General features: G+C 33.2%; 3 protein-coding genes across 8 annotated transcripts; 2 read left to right on the top strand and 1 right to left on the bottom strand.

The window, feature by feature from the left end:
* LOC127904727 (uncharacterized) lies at positions 1–2,301 on the top strand. The gene is made up of 2 exons (XM_052449163.1): positions 1–981; positions 1,061–2,301. The coding sequence occupies exons 1-2, from the start codon at positions 964–966 to the stop codon at positions 1,619–1,621; spliced, it is 579 nt and encodes a 192-aa protein (XP_052305123.1). The 5' UTR covers positions 1–963; the 3' UTR covers positions 1,622–2,301.
* A 135-nt stretch (positions 2,302–2,436) lies between these two features.
* On the bottom strand, positions 2,437–2,826 carry LOC127904718 (uncharacterized). Its single transcript, XM_052449080.1, has one exon. The coding sequence runs from the start codon at positions 2,824–2,826 to the stop codon at positions 2,437–2,439; it is 390 nt and encodes a 129-aa protein (XP_052305040.1).
* A 1,320-nt stretch (positions 2,827–4,146) lies between these two features.
* LOC112324960 (protein FIP1) lies at positions 4,147–9,822 on the top strand. 6 transcript variants are annotated; one of them, XM_024589864.2, is made up of 14 exons: positions 4,147–4,263; positions 4,344–4,435; positions 4,506–4,610; positions 4,690–4,739; positions 5,090–5,156; positions 5,517–5,589; positions 5,809–5,864; positions 6,418–6,514; positions 6,826–6,910; positions 7,297–7,359; positions 7,637–7,696; positions 8,423–8,515; positions 9,248–9,310; positions 9,404–9,822. In XM_024589864.2, exons 1-14 carry the CDS (start codon positions 4,208–4,210, stop codon positions 9,512–9,514), a joined length of 1,071 nt encoding a protein of 356 aa, XP_024445632.1. In that variant the 5' UTR covers positions 4,147–4,207; the 3' UTR covers positions 9,515–9,822. The 6 variants fall into 6 exon arrangements, with proteins under 6 accessions (XP_024445632.1, XP_024445633.1, XP_024445635.1 ...); XM_024589865.2 differs by having other exon boundaries at positions 4,171–4,263; positions 4,524–4,610; XM_024589867.2 differs by lacking the exon at positions 4,147–4,263 and having other exon boundaries at positions 4,344–4,431; positions 4,701–4,739.
* The last annotated feature ends 1,453 nt before the right edge of the window (positions 9,823–11,275 follow it).

The raw sequence follows: 11,275 nt of genomic DNA, 5'->3' as shown, positions 1-11,275 counted from the left end.
CTTCTCTCAAATTTAAAAAAACAAGAATCAATTATTCTCCGGTTAATTATTAACATCGGTTGTGTTAATTAGCTGAAATTAAAAGGTATGCTTGTTTAAAAGCTTTTTCTATTTTCTTTTTTATATCTCTTGATTTTTTAGACGTTTTGTTGTTAATTTAATATTTGTAATGAGTTTTATTTCTTTATTATTTTATGTTTTTAATATGGGTTAAGGAAGACAATTTTTATTTATGTTGTTATCTTTGATAAAATTGAGAGGAATTAATAATGGTAGTTGATATTGATAAAAAGATAGAGTTACATATTTAAAATTTATTTTTGATTGTCTGTTTTAATTTGAGGTCAATTATATTTTGTCTTCTTGAAAATGCAATTAAACTAGTATATCGATTCTCTTTTAGTTCCAAAAAATGGTCAAATTGTTATGTTAGAACAAGTAGGAGGCAATGCTTATTATTAATTCGCATGTATGAAAACTACAAAATTGCTAGACATTGAATGTGAGCTTCTTTTACACTCTCTTATAAGGTTTTAACTTGAGTTTTTTTTTTTAATGTAGATGGATTCAAATTTTCCAAGCTCTTTTACCAACTTTCTTATGAGTGAGTTAGAAGATATTCTCTCTCAACCAAGTGATTCTAATTAATTAATTGATGACTTAACATGCTCGAATTTAAATGTCCATTCGGCAAAAAAATCACAAAGAAGTAAAAATTTATCATCAGAGGAGGATTGTTTACTTGTCTCTGCATGGCTAAATACAAGCAAGGATCCAATTACATGAGTAGAACAACAAACAAAACAGTTCTGGGCTCGCGTACATGCTTACTTTGTAGAGAATGGAGGAAACTTGAATAATCGTTCACAAATAAGCATCTCAAGTAGATGGCAAGAAATAAATAGAGAAGTCGGTAAATTTGTTAGATTTGTTACTCAAATTGAAAATCATCAGCAAAGTGGAATGACCGAAGAATCAAGGGTAATGTTAATATTCATTTCTATGTTAAATTGTTTAACATATATTTTAACATTATGTAAATTATTTATTTTTTTACCAGATTAATGATGCTCGGCAAATGTATGCTTCTTGCGTTGACAAACGATTTCAACTAGAACATTGTTGGGTTATCTTAAGAAAAGAACCCAAATGGCAATTTAAGCGTGCAAGTCAACATCAAAGGTCAAACAAGAAACAAAAAGGTCATGTCAATGCAAGTCCAGCTTCATCAACTCCATCTACCCCTGATTCTGTTAGTTTAAGAGAAGATAGTGAACCATTGATTTATCAAGATAGACCAATCGGTCAGAAGGCTGCAAAGGAACGACTTAAACGTAGACAAGAAAAAGATAAAGTTGGGGATGTAACTGTAACGAATCTCTTACAACAATTCAGGGATACTCTAGTTGAAATTGAGGATCAGAAGAAACAAGACAACAAAATTATGTTAGAGCAACAAGCCATGATGATTCAACAAAGTCAAGAGAAACAAGAATTGGACAGGATTGAGAAAGAAGAACAAATTATGAAAATGGATATTTCTAATTTGGATCCAATTTCTGCAACGTATTTTCAAAATAGAAAGTTAGAAATTATGCAAAAGAGGGGTTTTGATTTTTAATTAACTTTGATTGATTTATTGTAATGTAATGTATTTTTAATTAAATATGTAGAAAATTCTTGGTTATTTTAAATACATTGTTATGAAATTGATATCAATTCATAATACTTTTTTAAAGTTCCTCTAACACTTAACAATAACAAGTAGGATTAATTAACTTAAAAGATAACAAACATAATGAAAAAAAAAACATAAAAAAACTTGAAAATTATGATAACATAAGAAGTTCAAATCTAAAGATTCTACTCGTTGCCATATTGTTCCCACAAATGTTCAATCAAATGTTCTTGTAGTTGAGAGCTAGTTGCTCTATCCCTAATTCGATTATGAGTTTGAAGAAAATCATGTAGTTCTGGTATTTCACCATGTGATACTGATATAAAGGAATTGACTTCATGTTCATGGTCAAATCCAAGGTTCATTGCTCCTTCATCCTCAATAATCATATTATGCATTATTATGCAAGCTTTCATAATATATGCAAGCGTTTCTTCATCCTAGTATCGAACAGGTCCACGTACAATTGCAAAACGAGATTGGAGCACCCCAAATGCCCGCTCCACATCTTTTCTTGCAGACTCTTGCTTGCTTGCAAAATATTTTCTCTTTGCTCCTAATGGTCTTGGGATTGTCTTAACAAAGGTTGACCAATTAGGATAAATTCCATCTGCTAAATAGTATCCCATTGTTTATTCTAGCCCATTAATTGTATAATTGACAGGAGCAGTACGACCTTCGGCAAGTGCAGCAAAGATAGGTGACCGATCAAGAACATTAATATCATTTAATGATCCAGGCATTCCAAAAAAGGCATGTCATATCCAAAGATCTTGTGAAGCCACCGCCTCTAGAATTATAGTTGGTTCACGACAATGACCAGTATACATCCCATGCCATGCAATTGGGCATTTCTCCCATTTCCAATGCATACAGTCAATGCTCCCTAACATCCCTGGAAACCCACGCTGCTCTCCAATTGATAATAATCGACAAATATCGGCCTCGTTTGGTGCCCTTAGATACCAATCACCAAAAACTTCTACGATTGCTTTGACGAAAGCTCTAAGACTTTCTATCGCAATGGTTTCTCCAATTCGAAGATATTCATCAGTAAGATCTGCAGGAATACCATATGCAAGTATTCTGTGAGCTGCAGTTATCTTTTGAAGGCAAGATAAACCAAGAACACCAAGAGCATCTGTCATTTGTTTGAAATATGGATTATGAGCTTCCACTACATTTGCGATCCGAAGAAAAAGACGACAACTCATCCTAAATCTTCTTCGAAATTGACTTTCAGTGAATTTAGGATTTTCTGCAAAATAATCATTATATAACCTTAACTCACCTTCCTTTCTATTACGATTGACAATATTGTGACCAGGAATAGAGCCACGATACCCTGTTCTCCGCCCTTGATTATTCGATTCTTCTTCAGCAACTACAGCAGTAGCAACTTGAAAAGCCAACACAGGAGTGTCATCATCAAAATCAAAAGCATCATAAAAATTAAAATTAGAATGATTCATGATGAATTTTAATGAAATATAACAAAGATTGGAGAGAAGAAAATGATGAGAAAAAATGTTAAGATATATGAGAATATTTATAGATGGACTATTTTTTCAAATTGTAAAATCTTAGAATGTTGGCGGTAATTTTTTCAAAATTTGAAATTTTAAAATTTAAAATATTGGTGGTTATTTTTTTAAAATTTAAAATTTTAAAATTTAAAATGTTGGCGGTTATGTTGGCGGTCATTTTTTCAAAGTTTGAATTTGAATTTACTTTTAAAAAATTAAATTGTTAACAATAACATATAAAACTTAAAATTAAAAATATTCATATAAATAAATTTTAAATTTAATTTTAAATTATATTTTTTAACTTTCATATTACTTCATTAATTTTATATTACTTTTATAAATTACTCATATTAATTATATAATTAATAACATCATAATTATATTATATATAAAATATCTAAATTAGTTATATAATTATATTAAAATTAATTTAACATGAAATATATTAAAATATAAATAGCTTTTCTAAATAGTTTTTTATTATTGGAATACACATAATTCAAAAAGCTATATTTATACTATTTAAAAAATTATTTTTTTTATTTAACTTTTTAATATAGCATTTTCTATTGAAGATGCTAATACACGTTAAGTGAAGGAAGAACCCGGTAAAGATAATCCGTACGCTTTGAAAACTCATGATAAAAGGCAGATAGAAAGTCCTAATTGATGACAATTTTGCTTTCCTTGCAAACCATTATTTAATTGATTTTTTAATACAGAATATTATTATAAATAATAAATTTAATACAGGCGGGAGAGAAAAGTTGAAACATGAATCCTCAAAGATGACATGGCATTAAAATTTTATCTATTTTTATATAAAGATAGATAAATATTAAAGGTTCGGCCCGGGCAATGGGACATTGTAAAGCCCATTAACGGCCCATATCCAGCGTTGAAAATGATTTCAATTAATATCAAACAAGGAAAAAGAAACAAAAATTCACAGAAAAAGCTTGATTGATCCAACAAAAAAAAAAAAAAAGAGAAGAAGAAGATGTCGACAGAGAGACATGGCAATTCCTCATCAACGTCTCGTGAAGAAAACGCTCTGTAAGTTTATCAAGTATTTATTAGAAAAACAATATTTCCAATTGATTATAATAAGCATTCTGTGCTGGTTGCAATTGCAGTTTCTTAGATATAGTGCAGGAGGCTCCTCTATTCGGTCACCGGAAATCCAGGAGTATTTTTGGTGCTATCGTTTACTGTGCTCTACTGGCAAGTACTGTATCCTTTCTATTTCCTCTTCAATTATTGTTATATTATTAATGGTATTAATTAATTTTAGGCAGGTTATGCTGTTTTGGCAGCCGGAGCTCCATATATCTTTCGCCCTATAAAGCATTTGGTTCCGTCTTTGCTTTGCAGTTGTGATGTTGTTCTTCTTATACTCACAGGTATATCTATCTATCCATTAAATTTTGGCAAATACGATATGCTTAAGAGAGAGTAGATTCATTTCATTTCTTCCTTCAGGCATCTTTCAGCAATATTTCGTTTCTCAAGTTCAGAAAATACGGTTGCAGGTAATCACCACTACCTTCCTACTCTAATTCAATGTAATAAGTTCATTTTTAGATGTTTATGGGTCCACTCGATAGCCTTTTTGCTGCTCTTATTGGGATTTCTTTATGGAATGAAAGCGCAGTTTATATTCATCAAACAAATGTTATTTTGACGCCTGTTCCATGTAATTTTCTCCCAGCCTAAATGTTGCTCTTTAAGATAACTACTGGGAAACCCGCAGCAAATGTTTGATTTCGCTTTTTTGACATTTCTGTTTCTCTGTAGAGCTGTTGGATTCTTAAATCGTGGGCTCTTGTGAACAACGTTTACCTGCTCTACAAACCATCACCGTCTCTTATTTGTTTTGTAGGGTTATTACAGTTTTAGCCAGAAGTTGAAGCATATTGTTCGCTTACCATTTGCCATTACTGCGTATGGTAAGGAAATGATTTTAAGTTCTGTCCTTATCTTCTCATATGTCTATCTATTTGACCATGGTTTTTTGTTCGTCTGTACAACTCCACCATATTTCTCCTCTATGTCCTGGATTTCTCAACTCAATGAGTTGAAAAATTAGGTCTCATGGTAAAATTTGGATATAATTTTTGAGGGTTGGTACCACAATCATTCTATCATTAAGTTTGTCCATTACTCTGGAATATTTTGACATATTTCAGCTATAGTTAAATCAGAGATTTTGCTATTTGCATCATCGACAAGTTAATTAATGTACATCTATTATTTCATCTCATAATTTTTATTGTTATCATTGTAATGATTGTTTATTCAAATTCTAGGAACTGCTACTATGCTGCTTGTCATGGTATGGAAACCCCACATCAGTGTCCTTTCAGTCTCTACATTACTGAGGTCTGGACATTATTTGCTTTGCTGACGTGCATCTCAATTGCTTCATTTTCAAGATATGTCCTATTATTGCTCATGATATTGAGCTGTGATCCTATTATTCACAAGTAACATCGTATCTGATCTGTTCTCTCATTAGATAAAATGGAAATTTTCCTGCTCTGTATCGCTTTTTTCTAACTGTGCTGTGAAAATTCATTTTCCTTCTCATTAAATCTGCAGGATTAACATGTTGGCTGAAGCAATATGTGCTGCATCATTTATGAGTGTCTATATTGGTGAGCCTATACAATCCTTGTAGTGTTTTGAGTTTAACATTATTTATGTAGCGTTGGTACCATGAAAAAAGCTATTGTCAATAATCAAACCTTATAGGGTGCTTGTTAGACAACTCTTTCCCCATCCAGATCTAGTGTGGAATATTTGCAAATTCTTTATCTATACGCTTCCTTCACCCGGGATTTTGACATTGTGTAGCTATTCTCGTAACTATTGAAACTTCAGTTTGAATAAAAAAATGCTTTTGGAAATTCCTTAGATCCATGGAGCATGCACGATTACAAGAAGCATCCATTTTGAACTTCTTAAGCTTTCCTATGAACAAGATACTCTGTAAAAGCTATCACATGACAGTACTGAGCATTTGAAATGGGATTTTCTTCTGGAATGCAAATTTAGATAGCCTCGAGATCATTTTATCTTTGCCAATTCAAGATCTCTACTGTTCATACCTGTTTACTGAATTTAAACTCATAAATCAATGTTCCATTGGAGATTATAAAACTTTCATCGCAGTTCTTTCCCTCATTGCTTTTCTGTGTGCACTTGCAGGTTACTTGCACCAGTACAATTCGTTAAACTCTGAACCTGACATTTTGAAGTCATTATATTCTCCACTTCAACATTCAAGTCCTTTAGAAGGTTTGAGGTAGTCATATTCTTATTTTGTTATTCCAGAAACCCTTGCCTATTTCTCAAGTTTCAGAGTGAAATAGACTGTGTACTTTTTTTAACTTACAAAGCATGATGGTGTTCTTGTAAGATTATTTGTTGCATCTGGAGCTATCCATTTTTTCAATATTCTGATTTTGTCATTGTTGCAGTTGGTGGCATGTAGATAGAAATCCCAACTCCCATGGATTAGTTCATATAGAAACTCAAAGTTGAAGATATCACTATTTTATTTGTTGTATGTGAAAAAATAGATGACACTCCACTAAGTACCAGTTGGTGAAACAGGTATCATGATGGCAGTCGACTTTCTGATCAGCAAATGGCTTTGCTGCAATATCAGCGTGAGAACCTTCATTTCTTGAGTGAGGAGGTATGCTAAACTCAATTAAGTGTCAGTCCAAAATTTGTCAGTGTTGGCAACATGGGTACTTTGTTCCCTGATCTGATCTGTTAAAGGTTATATATTTTGTAAGTTCATATACAAGAGCCTTTATTAGGAGGTTTTAGATTGTTAAAATCTATGATTGCACTGGTTTTACATAGCTGCGCTCTTGAGCTGTCAGTGAAACCTATTATAGCATCAGTTTTTATGTCCCTGATCTCTTAATGTTGTTGGTTTTAACAAATACACATTGTTTGGTTACTGAAAGTTATGGGCAATGATCTTCTCTAATTGGCATAGTTAGTTAATTTATTGGCACCAGTTTAACTGATTTTCTTGTTTTTTTGGTAAATTCTCATTAATTCTTCACGCAGGTTCTTAGGTTGCAAGAGTGCTTAAGCAAATATGAACGCTCTGATGATGGGAGTACACCTCAGGTGATAGTCATACTGCTAATTATTTAACTTTACTGTGGATTTCATAAAATCACAATGTAAAGGAATGTAGAGGTCCATAATGTAATTGTAGTTATTGTAGCCCTCAAGAACAGACGACTTCTTTCACACCTTGAAATTTATAACATGGCTTAATGAGATTTAAATGACTAAATGACCTCTATATATCACAACTACATTTAACTGCACTTCAGTATGGAATGGAATGGAATGGTTTTCTGAAAATAATGATAATGATTGCTGTTGTCCACTTTTCCAGGTTGATCTTGCCCATCTTTTAGCAGCTCGTGAACAGGAATTACGGACGCTTTCTGCTGAGGTATACATGATAAAATTCTGTCCTTTAGCATTCAATTTCTTAAATAAGCAAAAAGAGAATTCAATTAAAGCTTACAATATCACCTTACGGATTAAGAGAACATCTCCAACATACACAATACTGTGTAGAATTATCTGTATGGGATATTTAATTTTCCCCGTCTTCCATGCTGTCATTGCTACTTCTACCTACTCCTTATTTGTGCTGTAATGGGTGGATTGGCAATATATCAAAAGCTCATTGTTAGCGTCATATAACTTTAGCTCCTAAATGAAGTCACTTGATTGTTATTTTAGGCCACATAAGCATCAGGAGAATTTTGACATTTCAATTTGAAGTGAGGAAATTATTTCACATGCAAAATTGATGAAGTAGGAACCAATGGGTTAGGAAACTAAAGCAGAAAGTTCTAATTATCTTTTTTTGTCAAAAGATGAAGATTTCTATGGATATTTGTAAACGATCAGGGCCTTTTCTTCTCTTTATTACAGAAAATGTATTTAATGTCAGAAGGATATTTGATTATCTTTTTGAGCAAGATGTAGCATAATCAGCTACGGTGCTGTAGCTCATGTTGCTCTTGGAGTATAATCAGTCAGTTGTTGTGGAAAGTTCAACCCATCCATGGACTGCTGATATACTATGCCTTCCATTGCTATTAAAATTAAATGAGGCACTGGTTCAACAACCATTTGACCTCATCCACCTTATCCTCTCAATGTACAGATGAATCAATTACAATCTGAGCTAAGGCTTGCTCGATCTTTGATAGCTGAGAGGGACTCTGAACTCCAGCAGGTGCGCACCACAAACAATCAGGTACCATCCATAGATTCAACCCTAGAATTTTGGAGTGTTGTGCTTGCTCTACAGAATCCTGGCTGTATGTATTAACTCTATTGCTAAAAACCCAATGCTTCACTAAAAGGACAACATTATCCTTATAAAGATGTGGCTGCTAACAATGTACTGTTAAAGAAAGCTAACTGCATGTTTTTAAAATGAAAAGATGAAGTCTACTAATCGGCCAGGCATGTTATAATAATTAGGGAATATTGGGCACTATTCCTTGAGAAATTGAGAGATGCAAACTCAGCTTTTGTGCTTTTGTCCTGTTTCATTTTCTTTTGTGAAGGAAAATATCGCTATTGGGTGAACTTATTGTCTTCTTGTTTCCTTGAAAAGTCATGTCCAAATGCATTCACACATTCTCTCGTGTCGTTTCCATGAAATACATGTCAGAATGCATGTCCCAGTACTACCAAAAGTTCTCTCTCGTGAGCACTCATTAGCTCACTCCAGCAAAAAGCAAAGCTACATAAATATACCGTAATTTACTACTTTGTTGAAGTTTCCAGCCCAGCAATGTTAAGGCTGATATTCTCATAGTAATTAATTCATATATGCATATGGTCATTGTTTGAGGTCGCAAAATTCCATGGTACTGCTTTAATTGTTGCCCGCAGTTCTTTAATAAAGGATGCATTCTGATTTGTATCTGTGTTTTGGGATTGCCACTTTTGTGCTTTGGTTGATGAAATGCTGGAATAGTACGTGGAAGAGAATGAAAGGCTGAGGGCTATTTTAGGGGAATGGAGTGCCAGGGCAGCTAAGGTACTTGTTTTTTGTTTTACCCTTCCTATGTACCCTTTGCATGAAGCAATAATATCGTTAGCATAACCTCATAATTTGACCGGCATGTTACAGCTTGAGCGAGCATTGGAAGGTGAGCGGATGTCAAATCTTGAATTGCAAAAGAATTTTTCGACATCCAGAAATCAATCACATGTATCAACTGAAACAAGTGAGAAGCATTGAACTTAGCTGGCCCAGAATTTTCTCACAACTCTACTACCATTTTCTTGTGGAAGTGTTCATGCCGGACGCAAAACGCCCTCCATGACAAGCATGGAAGTGCTACCACAACGGTAGTAGATGGCTGAATGTGCGTAACAGTTCATTGTGAAGTTAATGTTGTACATAACCGTTCATTATTTTGCTTTTCTGGTTTTGCTGGAAAGTAGTAGATGCAACTCTCCCCGTCGGAAGGCTGTTTCTCTTTCTTGTTTTTGTGAGAAGAAAAGACTACCATTAGAAATAGAGTTCATCACCAACATTCACGGGAAGGGTTTGATCAAACAACAGAATACTAAAGGAACTGGATCCATACATATGGGGCTGCTCCATGAAAGCGCTTTTCTGGAGATAATGTAGCGGTACGTTTATCAACAAGGTCCCAGAACGTAACACAAGCTTACCTGAGCCGATGTCTGTGTTTTCTGGTTATCAGCAGATCACACCAAATTCAACGGTCCTTCTAGCAAATCACAACTGCCAATTTACTCGATTGCATTGGCATCCACAGACGAGTTCTCTTGTGGAATGAAAAACTTTTTATACCTAGGAATGTCAATTAGGAGATGATGCTGGGTTTAAATTAATTTTCACCAACAGAGAAAAAAAGAAACCAAAAGGAAAGAGACAATTTTATACCAAAGAAAATCCTCAACCTAAATTACAATGGGCATGCATGTGTAGTTTCATCAAGAAAGAGACAACCAAGCACAAAACTGAAGAAACCAGTACCTTTCGATATTCCTCCGCTTCCAACTATAGATTGTGCATCAATACTTCCATGCCCAGGACAGTTGTTTGGCAGTGTGGTTGTGGTTGTTTTTCAAATAGCTTTTCGTACTAAAATGCATGCCAATGATGTTTTTTTATTTTTTAAAAATCATTTTTGATATCAGCACATCAAAATGATTTGAAAACACTAAAAACATATTAATTTCAAGTTAATAAAAAAATAAAAAATTTTCAAATTTTGTCAAAAGCGCTTTTGAAACGCAGAAACAAACAGGGTCTAAGTGACCTACACACAGAAAATGCACGTCCTTTGACACTGGAGTGTCATGTTGGGTTAACATAGCAAATAGATGAAGTTCTTGTTGATGTTTATCGCCAACTTTGAGCTTGAATTTTCATCTCTTCATTGCATGGAAAAATAAATTTATCTGGTTTTCAAGTTCAGAATGTGATCTTTTTATATTATCCAACCATCCATGCATTGAAGTTTTCTACAAGAAATTATGTTTGTTTTAGTTTTTAAGCTTTTTAAATGTCTATTTTTTCCAAGTAAAAAATGTGTACTAGTTAATGTTTGTCTAGTTTTCTATCAAAGTCATTTATTTGGTTCTCAATTGTATTATTTTAGTGTTTTCCCAAACTTGGAGGGCTATTTCAAGTATATATAATGATGATTCAGATTATGTATTGAGATCTTTTGACAAAAATTTAATTTGAAAGTCTATGACTTGGCCTTTTGAAAACCTTTCAAATTTTTTATTTCCTTTGTAAATGGTGAACTTATCTCTTAACTATTTTTTATTTTCTTTGTAAGTGGTGGACTTATCTCTTAACTATGTATTTTTAAAGTGGTGATTTAATTTGTATCTTTAGAGTAATAAGTTATTCATATCTATATCTCTTTGGTTTTATACCTTAGAATGGTGGGTAAAAACATTTCTTTATGTGGGTGTCATGTTATTTTACGATATTCATATTATCCCAGTATTCAGT

The sequence above is a fragment of the Populus trichocarpa genome, chromosome 18 (assembly GCF_000002775.5).
Source record: "Populus trichocarpa isolate Nisqually-1 chromosome 18, P.trichocarpa_v4.1, whole genome shotgun sequence".
Taxonomy (NCBI): domain Eukaryota; kingdom Viridiplantae; phylum Streptophyta; class Magnoliopsida; order Malpighiales; family Salicaceae; genus Populus; species Populus trichocarpa.
This window is presented reverse-complemented; position numbering and strand designations above follow the sequence as displayed.